Source organism: Poecilia reticulata, chromosome 10 (assembly GCF_904066995.2).
Source record: "Poecilia reticulata chromosome 10, P_reticulata-male-v2, whole genome shotgun sequence".
NCBI classification, from domain to species: domain Eukaryota; kingdom Metazoa; phylum Chordata; class Actinopteri; order Cyprinodontiformes; family Poeciliidae; genus Poecilia; species Poecilia reticulata.
Genome location: NC_088839.1, coordinates 16,235,229 through 16,252,202, shown reverse-complemented (window position 1 = coordinate 16,252,202; position 16,974 = coordinate 16,235,229). Strand labels below are relative to the sequence as shown.

At 41.7% G+C, this 16,974-nt stretch overlaps 1 protein-coding gene across 3 annotated transcripts in view; it reads right to left on the bottom strand.

Annotated features, from left to right (window-relative positions):
* Positions 1–1,377: 1,377 nt before the first annotated feature.
* The window catches only part of frmpd1b (FERM and PDZ domain containing 1b), a 31,993-nt gene continuing 16,396 nt past the window's right edge, over positions 1,378–16,974 (bottom strand). For 2 of the 3 annotated variants that reach the window (XM_008420209.3, XM_008420210.3), the window contains exons 4-17: positions 15,518–15,690; positions 14,258–14,360; positions 13,290–13,335; positions 12,954–13,058; positions 12,682–12,777; positions 11,868–11,993; positions 11,595–11,714; positions 10,739–10,872; positions 9,493–9,619; positions 9,153–9,245; positions 8,279–8,461; positions 7,755–7,956; positions 6,133–7,110; positions 1,378–5,936 (exon numbers count right to left, since the gene is read on the bottom strand). In XM_008420209.3, coding sequence (XP_008418431.1) covers positions 3,409–5,936; positions 6,133–7,110; positions 7,755–7,956; positions 8,279–8,461; positions 9,153–9,245; positions 9,493–9,619; positions 10,739–10,872; positions 11,595–11,714; positions 11,868–11,993; positions 12,682–12,777; positions 12,954–13,058; positions 13,290–13,335; positions 14,258–14,360; positions 15,518–15,690 — 5,014 coding nt within the window. In that variant the 3' untranslated portion in view covers positions 1,378–3,408. The remainder of the gene's footprint in view (positions 5,937–6,132; positions 7,111–7,754; positions 7,957–8,278; positions 8,462–9,152; positions 9,246–9,492; positions 9,620–10,738; positions 10,873–11,594; positions 11,715–11,867; positions 11,994–12,681; positions 12,778–12,953; positions 13,059–13,289; positions 13,336–14,257; positions 14,361–15,517; positions 15,691–16,974) is intronic. The other variant, XM_008420211.3, reaches the window with a different exon arrangement.

The window sequence follows — 16,974 nt, the reverse complement described above, 5'->3', positions numbered from 1 at the left end:
TCGTGCCTCCTTTTTATGTTAAAACCATAAACCTATTTTAGTGGGATTTAATGTGACGAACATCATAATAGTGAAGTAGAAAGAAAATGAATGATTTGCAGTATTTTTTTGAATGAGCTAAAACATGCATGTGTATTCAGGCTTTGTGGGTCTCAATCCTTTGTTGCATCACCTTATGTTTTTACCAGTTTGTCCCATCTGGAGGCTTTTATTCTGTTTGCAAAATAGCTCATTCAGATGGAGTGTGAACTTGAACTTTTTGTGCCTTGCCACTAATTTTCATGGGGATTTAGACCTGGACTATCCCTGAGTCATTGTAACACACAGTTATTCTATACACAGCATTCAATTATAGCTTAGGATGTGTATTGTTAGTAGTTCCCCTGCTGAAAATACCCCAGTCCCATTTCTTTTGAAGCAGCCTCTAAAAGCTTGTCTTATAGGGTTATCTAGTATTTTGCTCAATTCGTCTAACAATTCTGATGACTCCCTTTAGATGCAGAAGAAACAACATCTACAGAGCATAATGTTGCCACCGAATCTGTTAGTAGTGGGGCTGTCTGCCTCACTGTACAATACATCACCTGTCTGACCTGCCCTTTGCCTGAGATGCACTCTAATCCCTGCTTTCTGATCACTCACACAACCTGCAACCATGTGCCGTAGAAAAGATGAGACTTGGCACTCACTCCCGACACAATGACTAAACCAGAATCACTGTGATAATATATTTGATGTTTTTTAATCACTGAAGAAGTTCTGGCAGTGAGTCTACGCTAATGATTGTTACTCTTCAGGCGACTGCATCAACAGATAAAAATCAGATTAAGGACAATCAGATGTGAGGGAGGGTTGAGCTGCTGCAGCTACAAAGCCTTCCAGCTCCTGGTTGCTGCTCACATTGACATGGTCATCAAGGGGTCATTTGAATTTGAAGGAATAACATTTTTGCCTTCGATGTCATAAGGAGTGTTTTTAATAACAGAGGCTAAAATGCTTGCCCGGATTTCTTAGAATAAGGAGTAAGAGATGAGAAGGATACCACGGATAAAGAGAGACGCTTCAGTTCACAGATAAACGCTGCCTTAGCAGACGGGAGAGCGAGTTAACACCGGGAAAGAAAGCCAACAGTAATCCTCGTTAACTGCATTAGAGGTTCAGACATGTCAAAACGGCACGAGAGCGAAGTTCAGGTTCGCACTCGCATGCATTCCTCTTTTTATTTTCACTTCAAATGGCCGCAGTTTGCTTGTCAATTTAAAGTTTACAATGTCATAAATGAGACGTATGACGAGTAGATCCCTGAATACCTGAATTTGCTGATGCACACATCAACAGAGACAAACGCAGAGTAAAAACAAACACCTTAAAAAGCAGTATTTTTAAGGTCAGTGTGTATTTTATTCCCAAACAGTACAATTCTTGTTACATTGACTTTGCTGGATGTAAATATGGAAAAGGGACAGTTTGTGTAGAAACACATAAATGTTTCATATGAAACTATGTGCGTACAAACAGAAGAGTGTAGCAGACTCTTCTTGCTCTTTGAGCCGGTCTGATGAACCAAAAAACAAAACAAAAAAAGAAGAGACAAAACACAGTTGGAGCATCATAGAATGGCTTGTTTGTGCAGTGATCGATAAAGCTACCAGAAAAAATGGCAGCTGGAAGTCTCAATTAGGAGATTTGCCTTTATACCCTTAGCGTTTTCCTTCATCACTTTGTAAAAAAAAAAAAAAGAAATACCTCTCCTCACCAGCGGACTGAATGCTTAAGCAGCCTTCATTTTACCAAATCCCCTTACCATATTTACAGGAACGGCTACTGACTGATCAGTCTTAAGTGCCTTCCTGTTGTTCAAAAGTGGCTCAAGTAAATCCTTCACGGTGGATGGCTCATCAAGCGAGCTGGCTACGTCTTGTGAAATGGTGAGCTGATTAGCGAACGCTTCACATCAGCAAACTGATCAGGCAATGTAATCCTTTTAGCGGCGGTTCACAGAGATCAGTACAAACAGTCTTTACATTGACAATTGCAAATGTCATGCAAATCTTGCAAGTTGTTGCAAATCATGATGCAGAAAATTTCTCCAAAGCAAGACCAAAAGTCAACATTCCAAGCAAAGTAAAAAAAAAAAATAGCAAAAACAAAAAAAAAAAAAACACAATATGTTTACACAAGTATAATGCATGTGGTGTTGGTTTTAATGTTAGAATGGAAAGAAATAAAAAATGGCACACATTGTGCAGGGGCCGAGGGGTTTAGGTTTGCATAGGCGTAAACTAAGGTTGGACACAAAATGTATATCTACAATTCTGACCTTAATCAGTTCATCTGTCTGTTTTTATTGATAAAGTGGTGTACAAAGAGGAGGAACCCAAAGCGAGGAATATTTGTGGCTCAGTGTTTTTAAGACTTTGGATCTTTGCTACATCTGGACAGAGTTTAACAGTCACCCTTGTGCCAAATACATAAATAAGGTCCACTGTTTCACTGCCTAAGCCCCCATCCCGACATACCCAGACAACATACATAGACGGAGGCATTTGGATGAAAACAAGAATGTTCTAATACTGCATATATTTGGGTAATGGGAATATTACAAAGAAACTACACAACATAATTCTGGATGGGAGGTGGTGGGGGGGAAGACAGGAAATAACACTTCATACAAGGTTATGTCTCGCAAAAGGTGCAATCTGTAACAGTCAAAAGTGCTCTCCCTGCTGTGTAATAGAGTTTTGTACCACATCCATTTGTGATTGTGAGGTTTAAAACCAAACCCTTGAAAAGGTGTAAACCTTACACATATAAAAACAAAACAGCTATTTATTGTAGTTCAAAACTGTAATAAAGTATATTTTCTAAGTCCTGTCAGTAACCGTACTGCAATAATAAACTTATTAAAATGACAATTTACAGATTACACCTTGAAGAGTGAAGATTTTGTTCAAAAGCAGCAAAAGATAACATAATACTGTCTCAAAGACGAGGGAAAATTAAAGAAAAAAGAAGAAGAAAGAAATCCAGTGACATCCATATTTTTTTTTAAGTTTCACTCACCAGAGATCTGTCCGTGGCAGATAATGGTGCAAAGATTGTAAAAATAAATACATAAATACGTACATAAATACGTACATGGATAATCAGTACATACATACACATATTGTATCATAAAATAAGAATAAAGTAATTATAAAATTAATATGTACAAATGCATAGTCCATGTGTTACAAAGAGAGGCAGACTTCTCTCTAGCATTATGTGAGGTGTCAGTGTGTGTATGTAATTTGTTGTGGTGTGCATGGCACTTGTACAAAAATACTGGCGTTGCAAATCAATTTGCTATGTGCAGGTTCCTCTTGTCTCCCCTCAGGAGTCCATTATTTTGGAGTCTGAAGGTTTGGGTCAAAAATTGAGAGGTACACGGCCAGGTGGGTCCATGGTTTCCAGTGTGCATGTCCGGAAGAGTTGTGTGAGTGCAAACACTGATGAGATGAGCAAAGTGCAGCGTTTGGCAAGCAACCGCACTCCATCTTCCTCTCCCTGACTCTGTCCAGACCCCACACTCCTACCACCATTCACACCACCAGTCCCAGCTGTTTCAACGGCCCCGACAAACTCACGGTACAGACCAACTATCTCCTTCAACTTGTCCATAGGCTGCTGCCCGTCGTCGTCCTCATCTTTGTTGACAAGTCTTGCTTTATGGCAGATATCGCAACCAGGACAGGGGTTTGTTTTCAGGCAGGCGGCTGACAGCTGAACCAGTGCGCTGAAGCTAGTTGTTAAAGAACGCAGAGCCTCATCTGGAGCCCAGCCAACACGTGTGGCTCGCTGACATCCAGACGCTAGTCGACGAGCCTCTGCCTGGAGAAGACTCCTTTCAGGTTCTGTCATGATGATAGGACTCATTCCAGTGCAGCTCTGTCCTGCAGCAGTGTTGTCTTCTGTTCCATTGTGATTTAGGTCCGTGCTCTCCAGTTGTGAGAGTTGTTGAGCCTGGTCAAGTGCTCCCCTCTCTAACACAAGAAGAAGCTGATCTATGTCTTCACGCAGAGAGGCAAAGCCACCCCTTAGCCCTCCATAGTTCTTATTGGTAAGGGAACGAAGACGGCCACTGAGTGAAACCGTAGGTGAAACTGGACAAGAAACCAGAGGACTCAGTTCAGAGGATGCGGTGGAGAAAGTAGACAGTGGCCGAGGGTTGTCCCTCAGAAGGGACAGAATGTTGGGTTTTGGAGAGGGTGTCGTTGGAGAAGATGCCTGAGCAGGTTTCGGGCGTATGCGGCGAGAGAACTCATAAACCGTGAGTTCCTCGTCAAAGCTAACCCCATCTTCAGTGTCTCCACTGAAACAGTTGGCATAAACAGTGCGACAGCCGCAAGATTCCCGATGTTGCTGTGGAGGAGTAGTGTCTGCTCCAGAGGAGGTTGGTGAGTCCCCTCCAATCTGCATGCTTGTCACGCCTCCCAGGCCAACAGCTGAATGAGGCCGGGACTGCGGCTGCTCTGAAGAAACACTGCCACTGTGTGGACTGTTATCTCTAAAACTCAGATTAGGATGTGAGCCATTTGTTCCCCTGGCCTTCTTCATGTGTGAACTTACTTCTGGAGCCTCTTTGATGGTTGCGATGACAACCTCTGCTCCGTCATCTAAGATGCTTCCTTTACTTCCTGATTTTGAGGCTATTGACTCTTTGTCCTTTACAGGGGTTTTGTTTAAGTCTGACAAACCACTTGCTACAGACAAACCGGAACCAAAGCCAGATGTGTCTCCATTGATGGTACTCGTGGAGGGATAGTCCAGATTTCCTAAAATCTCCTGGGAACGAGTCATGTACCATGGCAAAGACTGGATCTTTCCTCTCAGAGCAGAAGCTGGTAGTCTACCTCCAAGGCTGGAGGAGCTAGTTCTCAGATCAGAGCCTGACCCAGATCGACCAGGTTCTCTGCTGTCAAGGCCTCCAACACCTTTACAATCGACTGAGGTGGGTGAGGTGGTAATAGTGAGCGGCGCTTCTGTATTTTTTGGTGAAAGGCTCTCGTGGCTCAGAGAAACCCTCCTAGGTCCTGACTGGATGCTGCCATTGCGATTGTTCCATGGGTGGATCCCATTGGGTGTACTGATAGTATCCTTAAACATCCCTTTATTTGGATCAGTGGGAGACACAGGAGAGCTAGCAGGTAAAGATAATGGATGAAAACCGATGGAAGAAGTAGGTTTGGGGGGAACCGGTGGAGGAACAGCTAGCTTTGTGCCCGAATTGGAGCGAGGGATAGAGTGTAAGCTTGGTGGACTTTTTGTTAGAACGTTAGATCCATTGACTTTCTCATCAGTTCTTGCTGTTTCCCGTTTATCCAAAATGAATGTTTTGTCACTAGTAAGAACATGTGATCCATTCTCACACAGCAGATTTTTGTTTAGTTGCAAGTTGTTTTCCTGTTTGTTAGTCTTTTCCTCTGATTGTAGTGTTGTGTTGCTTACTGCCTGTTTTTTACTTCTCACTGCTGTAATCATTGATGAAGGAAGAGGAAATCCACCTAATGTGACAGACTTGAACTCCATTGTGTCTGGCTCCATTTCCAAAAGTTCAGAAGACAAATGTCCGGAGGCATCTCCATTGCACTGGGCATATGATCTTCCATGTTGGGGTGACTTAGGAGGCATCATCTGAGGTTTGGGAAGCAACTGGGGTTTAGGTGCCAGCGGTGGTTTGACTTTTGTTTCAGGTTGCTGGCATGACTTTGAAGCACTCGGTTGTGGGTGAACAAGTTGGTTTGTGGAATCTTTTAACAACTCAGAATCCTTCTTCATTTTAGGTGATCGAGGTTTACTGGCAAGCGGGGATGATGGTTCTTTTCCTTGGACAGACGGAAGACTATTCCAGGTTCCACTAAAACGATTGGCATTTCGCCGATCAGCCAGCTCAGCATCTGTAAAAGATGGAGAAAAAGAGCAAAGAAGATACACAGACTGTTATTATACAGTTAAAAGATGTTTTAAAAGAAATAACTCTTAGGTGTTTTCACATATTACAGTCACTTAAAACGACTGCTCCTGCATCAATAGACCTTCGCAAAGAATGAAATAAAAGTTGTCTTATTGTGAAAAAAAATTTCTACAACAAACCTGACAAATCTGGAACTGGTGGTGTAAATCTATCCTGTGCATCGAAAAACTCATCTTCTGATTCTGAGATGTTGTCCTTTAACAAAAGAGCTGGTTTTGGGTTCGGCGAAGGAGTAAGAAAGAGACTATCTTCATCTTTAGACAGGCGGTGCTCAACTTGTGCTGATTTATTTCTAGGAATTGAACTTGTTCTTACTGGGACTTTGGGAGGAGTCTTTTTCTTTCTTTTAATGGGCAATTGTTCAAAAGGTGTGCTGTCAATCATTCTCAGATCTCTTGAACTAGGGATCTTAGATATACGTCTCAGTTTGTGGATACCCAGGTCCTCCTCTTCTTCATCATCATCATCGTCATCGTCATCGTCATCACTTGTAGCTCCCGCCGGACTAGGTAACAAATCATCCTTGGAGAGCTCTGCGAAGCAGAGGAAAGAGTTATCATTGCCACGGTAGTTTAGGTTTGTGGGTCGCAGGGGCCCCTGACGCTTTGGCTCAAGGAGGTAAGGGTGGTGCACATCCAGGTTTGAAGGATCTTCACCCGGGCTTGATCCACGAAGAGCATCCAGGCGAGAGGGGGCTTTGGCTGCAGAGTTGCTTTCATCCAACGCAGTGCTCAAGGAACTGCTGGACAAGCTGGAGAAGCTGCTGGTAACTCTTGGATCAGTGTGATACCAGCTGGTCTCCAGGTTCATTTCTTCATCCACAACTTTGAATTTACGTAGACCACTTCCTGTTGCACCTACTTCCTCTTCGCTCTCGTTTTCCTTGCCTTCTGTTGTAACTATTATTTTTACTTCCTGTTTGCCTTTGTGTTCTTCTCTCTCTTTTCTTTCTTCCTCTCTTCTCTTTTCTTCCTCCCCTCTTCTCCTCTCCTCCCAGTCCGTACTTGCGGGGTCTGATCCTTTATAACTCTGAGAATCCATTGGGTCGTCATTATCTGTGGAGTCATCTGAATCACTGCAGCAGCGGGACACATAACCTAATGCACGAACCGAAGACAAGCACAGTGTAAAGTTTTATGGAAGCACACTACTGAAGAAAATTATGTTCAATAATAACAGGATATCACAGCAGTTATATTTATCCATACATGTATTGCCTAATGATATACCCTTCTGAAACCCGAAAGAAATGCTCATTTATTTTTAAATGTGAGAAATTTACAATTAAAGTATATTTTATTTGTTTCTTGATGATCGTGAGGCCTCGTTTGTTCTAAATATATAACGCTGAGAGATTACACTCTGGACAAAATTCATTATGACATCTTTGTTTTTCCTTCAAACAGATTTGTTTGTTTTTTTAGTTGATTTGCAGGGGATAAGTGTCATATTATTTACAAATTCTTTTACATCACAAACACCAGCCCTTTTAACATGTGTTTGCAAGCCTTTTAGAGCTACTGTATGTATTTGGAAGTACAGTATATGACTTTAGAGTTTAGACACATTTAATAAGTTGTACTTCTCAGGACAGTGGCCTCTACAGAGGAGAAAATTAACTCTGTAAACAACTCTGTGGGTCTCAGGAGGCTACAGTATATTGACATCTGATGTGGAAAATGTCAAAAAGGCCAAAGTCAGAAAGTGATGGTTTTAATTGAAACGGGGATTTTTTGCTCACTTGTTAGGGATTCATAGCACACTCCCTCTATTACGGCGAACCTCCCACACACACCTTCTTCAGCAGGAATCCGGTGCACCCTGACTTTCGGGCGCCCCAGACGGAAGACATTAACACTTGGATCCACCAGGAGTTTGCAGTAGCCTCCCAGCAGACACCCTAAGTCTTTGGCAGCCATAGAATCCATCAGTAAGGCAAATGGCTGAGAGAGGGGAGGGCATTGGAGAACATTAGGTAAAGCAGAGGCGATGAAAGCCAAAGGGTAAGAAAAGAAAGGCGGAGAAGTGGGAGAAAGAAGGAGACACTGTCACCTTTATGTTAGAGAATTATCATGTACACTAGCTCCCAAAGGTTACGTATTCCTGAACTCGAGGAAGCATACTTGACCTACTTTTATTCTAGCATGAAATTTGGCACAAAAATAGAACGGTAAGTGCATATGCATGTTTTTATCAATGTCTATGCCAACGTGTTTATGAATTATACAGCATCTGGATGAACAGAGTCACTCGTGGCTTTCCTACCTTCATGTCGTGCAGTGAAATGCGTAGCAGGCTGACTTTGTCCGACTCGGATAGCAGCTCCACTTTGCTGATGCTGCTGAACTCAACCAATGTGGATATCATGTTGATCTTGTGGTTAATGACTTGACTCAATCCATACTTGGCACCTACTAGCAAGCTGACCATCACTTCTCTGTCCTGAAGCTGAGCATAGGTGAAAGCACACAAAAATACAACAAAAGGACATCACAGTTATAAGGCGTATTAACAAGCCGAGGTGCTTAAAGGTACACCTGTTTATTTGCACATGATAGCAAATCACTTCATTTAGACGTCTAAATGGAATGAGGACAACTTGTTAAAGCTTAAACCAAATACCACAACTGGTAAGAAACTGGATTTAAGAGACATACTGGTTTGAGAATATCAGAAACTGTTGAGTTTCTGGGATTTTCATACAAAACCATCTTTTGGCTTTACAGAGTTTTAGTTAAATGCTACAGCCTACATAAGTATTGTTGCTGGCCATGTCTGTCCCTTTATGGCCACAATGTACCCAGCTTCTGATGAATACTTCCTAGTGCACCATGTGTCAAATCTCCATAGTCACCAGATGTAAATCATCCAGAGCACATTTTGGTGAAAATGGGAGACTCTTAGCCTCGATGCGTACTGACAAATCTGTTGCAACTGCATGATGTCACGATGACAACACAGACCAACATCTCTGAGATTTGTTTCCCTTATCTTATGCCAAAAATAATTACGATTGTTAAGCGAAAGTCAAAGGCTAAATAAGGGCCCAACGCAGTACTACCATGATGTACACAGTAAAGTGTTTAGTGCTTGTATTGTAGCAAGTGGACTCACGCAACTTAAAAAAAAAGGTTCTTACCATCATTGTGGCCGTGTAAGACCGTCCACCATAAGAAATGAGTTCTCCAAGCTGAGTAAGGTAGGCTAGTCTAGCCTGCGTAGCCGATATTACCTGGAAAACAAAAGTTAACAAATAAAGAGAGAAAATATAGTAAAATCAAATCAGAAATTTTATGACTGCCTAAGCAGATAAGCTCTTCCTTAATTACTCCGCTGCTCACTACTTATCATTTTCTAACGTCTTTAACCTCGTTGGATATTAACAGCTAAAATGCTCCCCCAAAGCCTTCACAATACAGGCACGATCTGTAACGGCATTCTGTGCTTTTTCTGTCACTCATCTGTCATTCCTTGTCTACCTTCTGTCGTGGCTCAAGCAGGGACTGGATTTTTTTGAGGTGGTAGCTAATTGCCTTCCTCAGGTCCTTCTCCCTCATGTTGCTCAGCAGCGTGGGTGAGATAAAGCTGTCCAGGCCAAACTCCTTCCTGCCAACAACACATACACAGGAATGAAAATCAAACTTATAAAATAAAAGTGCTCTGGTTGCCAGCACTATTTGTCTTATTACTAAGAATAAATTATATCTATAAAAGGACTTAAGACAAAGAAGATGTCATTGTAAACTATGCAACTATGAAGCACTTTTATAATTGAAAACAACATCAACATACTAAAATATTGATTTATCTAATAAAAACTGCAGCTATCTTCTTACGTGGGAAAACAAAACCCTCTGCTTTCTGAAGCTAACATTACCCTTGTTAGCAAATTTAACTGGATTTTCTTTGACAAGCACAGCCTTAAAGGTAAGAAGGTTTGCATGAATTCCAGTGTGCATACCAGTTTGTGCTGTTAAAACCTTTCCGTGCATGTCAGTAAATGTAAAGCATGTTGTTTTTCTCGCATAATTGCACGGAAAACTACTAATTGTATGGTCGCTTGTCTTTAAGAGTTAAATCAGTTTAATTAAAGAAATAAAGCAACCAAGAGGATTTCAGGGTTGTTTGTATACAGAAAGTATATATTTTGGGATGAGTGAAGAAAATGTTTGCCTTATACAAGCTCCTAAAAACTGAAGTGTTTTCGTGAACATCTGTTTCAAGACGCAAAGCAGAACGCTCCAAGCTAAGCTGTTAAGAGTACCTCTGCTAGATTTCATCAGTCATCAGGGGGGAAAAAAGTTTTGCTTTAAATCTGCTATATAGTTATGAAAGAGTGCAGATAACACCAGAATTTGTATCAGAAATTTCCCCATACTAACAATCCCCCCTTAACCTCCTGGCCTTTCCTTAACCCTAAAATCAGGCCATAAACTTCTGTATCACTTAAAAACCACAATTACATCCTCACATGCCAGCTTTAGATCCATAGAGCTGGTGTGAATTTAGGCTATTGTCGTCATTACACATGCCCATATGCTCCATCACATTAATAAATGACGTATTAATAAATTAGTATATTCCGTCTAGATTAATCATAATCCTGAAAGCAGCAGAGCACCTCACTTTCTAGATCATCAAAATCATACACGCTTCAAAACGACAGCCAGCAGCGACCTTCGTGTTGTGACCTCAAACTGACCCAGACACACACAGAAGACTCACGTAATGCTCTTGATAGATGTCCGGGTCTGTCCACAACTATCAAGTCTTTCATGCATGTGCAAGGCAGCCAGACGGAGCGCCGTGTTACACTTCATCTCCACAGCAAAACGCTCCTGTAGCACATCTCCAACACTCTGAAATCATCAACAACCACAGTCAAATGCGTGCGGACACTGCATACACACATGCATGTTGAAAAGCATGGCGCATTGCTGTTTGTGCTCTGATGCACCGCCGACATCTACTATACGGCAGAGGTTGGGGAAAAAAGAAACACATTGGCAAGTCTGGCAGACTTTCGAAGTAAAACCAACATTGGGAACTCCAAACTGTCAGGGAAAACAAGCACAGCAGGACGCAAAGATTGTTTTTAAAACATTAAATCAGCATGACATAAGTGGCACTCCTGTGGCTTTTATTGTGCAATGAAAAATATGCACAGACTGTGTATGGCTTCGCATATGTTGGCTTTACAAAGAAGCCTCAGAGCTACGCGTCATCAAAGTGGCAAATGCTTAGAACAGCAAATATGAAGATTACAAGAGACTCAAAGAGGTGCAGGAAAAGAGTAAAGCAATTGTTACACAACAGGGGAGAATCATGAGAGACTGGGGTCGTCTTGAAATGATCAGAGAGATTCACGGTGCAGCTTCACTGTTTTAACAAATCCCTCAGCTTTGATGATTGTATTTGCTAGTTTTAGGGGATTTTTTTTTAAAGAAAGCACATTGATTGAAGTTGTGAACTAAACAAAGTGCATACAATCTTTTCTTTAACTTTATGAAGGTTTCTCCAAGTTAGTCACTAAAGCGGAATAAAACAAATATTTGTAGTGCTGTTGACAGGTTTCTCTGACCTGCAAAAAGAGATACTCAAAGGCCAAGGAGTCCTCCTGCAGCATGTCTGTGGGATCTCTGGGAATGAAGCAAACCCTGAACAGACATCTGTAATCGTGTGAGTCTTTTTTCTGCACCACCTGGTGGAGACAAAACATAGCAGATCCTAAATGCATCACACCGACACTCAGCTAGTGTGATCGTTCTTCCCTGCTCACCCAGGGCAGGGAAGAACCTGCCCTATATGCACCCAGGGTGCACATAGGTTTGTCTGCAGAGTGCAGATCCCTTACCTTTTGTATGAGCTCATCTTCATGCAGCAGTAATAGTTTTGTGATGCTATACTGTTGCTCTAGTACCAGACCAAAGTACTCAATCACCCGGATGGACAGTTTTTCCTTCAGCGTCAGAACAATGTCCTGGAAAGATGGAAAAACAAAATTTCAACCAACTAAAACAAACTTGCTTTTCCCAGTCTGCTGATGCCAGATGGACGATCTCTCCCCCCTTCTCCCCCCTCAGTTTTTCCCTGGCTGGGAATTTTAAAAAAAGTGAAATCCAAGCAGGAGAGACGTTGTAAAGTGAAAATAAACTTAATCCCGCTGGTGGTGAGTTTTGGAAACAATTATCCTAACGTGTAACCTCTTCCGGACACATTTAGTAATTATCATTCTATAATCATGAGAGTTTGTGGCAACTGCAGCCAGTGAACATACTACGAATTACAAAACACACCCATATTCCCTTAGAAACCTGTTCACAGCAGAGACTCACTCATGCTGGTTTGCATGCGAAATCCTTCACCAGATTTTCTCAAAAGAAAAAAAAAAAGAAAGACGTGCTTTTTCAGAAAACCAAAGCTGTGGGATAATGATCCAAGCATATGGCTAAATAATCACAGAATTGGTTCCCAAGCCTCTGAGCCTTTGTATTGGGTTTCATGACGTACAACATCAATGTTCAAAATGTCTGACTCGTATTAAGATTAAGATTCATCTTGGTCTCTTGGGCAACAACATGGATCTAATTTTTTTATCACTAGCTGATGTCTAAAATGCCTCATTGAGCTCAGAGGGATATAATGATGGTGAAAACCAAAACCCCTACCTTCACAGAGGTTGTATTGTCAAACTTGAAGGCCTTGGTCTGGCCATTCTCTAGATAGACTTTTAGGACATTAGGAAGGAAGAGAAGAGAGTTTCCCTATTGGAAAAAAGAAAGAGGAAGCAGTTAGACATGCAATTAAACAAATAGTAAAATGTACAGTTAAAAACTAAACGCATTTCAAATGTGAGAATGAACTATCCAGAAAAAATGTATTCATTAATTCCTTTTTGGTAGAGTTTTTTTTTTTTTTTTGTCAGAGGAAGTGTTTCTACCTGAGTGTGCCCATTGACTACCACCTCCTCTGCAAAGCGCACTTTAACTGGATTACTCCTCAGACGAGCTCTCTTCTCTGCTGACATTATGGATGACTTCGGATTCTGCAAAACAAGAGCTATCAATGAGACGAGCTTATCGTATAGCCAGCAGTGAAATAAGAAAATGGAGACTGAGAACACAAATTGTTTTAAAGAAATCATAATTTTCCACATTGCAATTTGGTTCAAAGAATGAGGAAATATGCAAACTTACTGTCACATGTTAGGAAAAAAAAAACTGTTTCAAGTGTCAAATGACCTCGCTAACGTGTTGAGATTTGTCTTTGTACTCACTGTCATGTGCCGCAGAATAGTCACATTAATGCAATCCTCCAATTCCCTGTGTGGACAAAACCAACAAATAACACGGATGCACGTCTTTCTGCACCTTTGTACACATTTAACTTTTCCACATTTTTGTCAAAGTACAACCACAGGCTTTTGATAAGCTGTTTTTTCTTTGTTTACAATTAATAATCTGAAAGTGTACCTTCTGGATCTATTTGTAGAAGGGTGGTGTCTAAAACCACCTTTCAACACCTTGCACATCTAGAGATTGAAATGTATGCTTATTTGCAAAATAGTTCAAATGCAGTCAGAATGAACTAAGTTTTGAAGGCTCAACAAGGATTCTATGCCTGCACTTTGACTGGACTATTCAAACACATGAATAGCTCTGGCTGTATGTCTAGTGGTGCTTGAAGGGTCCTGTGTGAAGTTGGACCTCTTTCCCCTTTTTAAAAACTTTTGTATATTTGAACAGGTTTTTGCTCCAGAACTGCCCCTGCATGTTGCTTCATCCATGTCTTCCACAGAGTTTCTCTGACTTATCTGCTGTGCTCCTTCATGATGCTGTTTGCACTCTGATGTTCTCCAGCAAACCTCTGAGGCCTTCACAGAACACCTGGATTTATATAAAGGTTAAATGACAAAACAGGTGGACTGAACTTCTTAAGGTCGCTGTTTACGCTGGATTTTATTTATTGGTATTACAGAATAAAACGTTGAGTACAAGTTTTAGATTTTCGTGTATAAAAAGAAAACCGCGTTTTCTTCGACTTTTCTTGAAATGAAATATTGCAACGTGGTGAAATGTAGAAAAGTACAAGCGGTATGAACAATTGTCCAAAGTGCAAGAGGTCTTCCACGCAACCGTAAACCTGAATGGTACACACTCTTAGAAAGCGTCACCAGGAAGCAGCTCAGATGGTGGATTTAGTCATCGTTCCGCTCTGCCATGAACCTTAGATAGATGGTCTCACCTCAAGATGTTCTCCACCTGCTCTGCACTCAAATCCTCCATCACTTTGTCATTTATCTGCAGCACCTGGTCTCCTGGGAATAGGATCCCATCTGCGGGGCTCCCTGTGGTACACACACATACACACACACAAACACGCTGAACATAAACCCTGGCTGCAGAAACGTGCATGAGAAGCACACGTCACAGAATGGCACACATGCTCACTGAACAGGGCTGACTCAACAGTGTTGGGCTGAGCTCTCCAGGACGCGAGGGGTTACAGTTATTCTGGGTTTCTTCCAGTTCGCCTCTGCTCTGCCTACTCTGGTTATTTATACTCATTTGTCTTCAGGCAAGAGAGAGGCACAGCAGTTTCATCTCACTCTGTAGCAAACGCACAGTCACTTGCAAGCCTACAGAACATATGGGACTGTCGACACACACAGGCACACGGTTCCGCGCTGCTCTGCCTACCACTCGTGTTTTAGCCACTGAAGGAATGCTGCGAGCTTTCACACAAACACACACTGAAGCCCAGCTCCACCCTTCTCTCCTATAGCCTCATCTCTCTGCTTTCTTCCTCTTTGGTTTTTAAGTCATTCTTCCTCATAATTTCCTCTGGCCTTCACTCTTTTTCTGACTCCTCCCACCTCAAAGGCAATACGCATCTCTCCCCTCTGCCTTCCGTTACATTTTCGCACACTTTCTTTTTTCATGTCTGTGTCGTGTTTGCACTTAATCTGTTCGCTGCTGACAAATCCCGCTCTCTGCTGGATGTCCCCTGTTATCACCTCCCTTTCACCTTCTCACCATCTTTCTCTGGCAGCAGACAGCAATTACAGCGATGAGGGCAAGGTGGGAGTCTCCTCTAGGCCTTTTATCAGCTTATTTTACAAGATCGACGTCAAAGCGATGGATCAGCATCTTCGTGTCTTACCTCCTCCTGATACCTCCAATCAGAGGAAAAGTGATTGAATTTAGGAAGGATGAGCAGGTGGCTCTGCTGTTTCCGTGGCCTGCTCTGGCACAATGCCGAACACGATAGATGAAGGCCAAGAGAGACTCAGCGAGCGTGTGTGTGTGTGTGTGTGTGTGTGTGTATGCGTGCATTTGTGTGTGCAGAAACGCAAAAATGTGACTTGCTGCAGGCAGAACACAGTTGCATAAAGCAGGTGGCTATTTGGAGAGAAGAATTAGAAAATGGTTTACATTCATCCACATAGACAAACATGTTACATAGACACACACACACATGCACGCGCAATCACTCAGCATGTACCTGGGGCAACATCCCTGACCAGCAGGGGGCTGTCCGTGGTGAGAGTGAAGCCATGTCCGGTGCTCCGGTCCAGGACAGGGTCTCTGGTGATCTGCAGTGTCAGTTTAGCCTGGAAGCTCTGACTGGACAGACTGTTGGAGCGCTGCGACCGCCCATCGCCGAGGAGACGCTCTCTGAGGAGGTCAGAAAGGAGGACAGGTCATCTGGTGGCACATCCACAGCTACTAAGTATATTTATAATTTTTCTTAATTTTCTTTTTTTATAATGTACCATTTGCATCATATTTTCACTTAAAACTTTACACTTTAAGAACTTGGGAATTAATTATGTCACTTATTATAGTTTCAAAAAGCCCATCTAGGGACAAGTGCTGCGAATTAGCTGTTGCTATTGCACCATGATGCTGGCATGGGACTGCTGTTTCGTTCAGTTTGGCTATGTAAATGTGTGTCTGTCCCTATCAAATAAACTTTGAAAAAAAAAAAAGAAGAAATGGGGTTTTTAAATAATTTTTTTGCTTGAAAGTCAAATTTAAGCATTGCGTCTGTTGGAGAACTAAATTTTAGCCCACATTGATCTTGTAATATTTGTCCATTTGTCCAATTGCAATGTATCCAGTCATGATTTTAAGCTTTTTTTTCTCCTTTAGAAATCTACACAGATAAAGAAAGGAATAAAAGGACAGAAACAGATGGATAGATAATGTTACTGTAAAATGTCGTGTTCCAGGAAACTAACATTGATCGTAATCCTGAAAACATGAGAAACATGATGGTGGCAGCGTCATGCCACAGGGACAACAAGCTGCATGCATGTGGCTAGCGCTACAGTGGAATGGTTTAGATTAAGGCATATTCATGTGTTGGAATGGTCCAGTCAAAGTCCAGACTTAAATCCAATTGAAGGTCTGTGGCAAAAAGAAAGGTCCTGTTCACCGACGCTCTCTTCCCAATCTGACGTGGCTTGAGCCACAATGCAAAGAAGAATGAGCAAACAATTCACTACCCCATATAAGTATTCACTCGTTTTCTTACACATCATATGTGTTATTAGTGTGTGTGGATGTTTAAGCTGGAAAGTTTAACTCATTTTGTTTTTAAACGTTAAAAATACTTACGCAAGCACTTATTCAGAGTGTTTGTGGTACTAATATACACATGAATCAACCCCTCTTAGCTAAAAACGTAAATACATTTTTGTAACAAATTATTTAGGCCTTGCTGAATTACTGCAGAATAAACCTCAAGAACGTTTTTATTCACTGCAAATCAGGATTCCTTCTAAAGCAAATTGCAGAAAGCAGCCTTGGGATGGGTGAATATGTGATCTAGGAGCTCTTGTTTTAAATTTGCCAGCAGCTTCTTCCAAAATAACTCAGTGAAACATGCGAAGGAAGGTATTCTTGGTTACTTTTTTTTTTTTTTAGCAAATCAGTAACGTAACATCAGAAAATCTA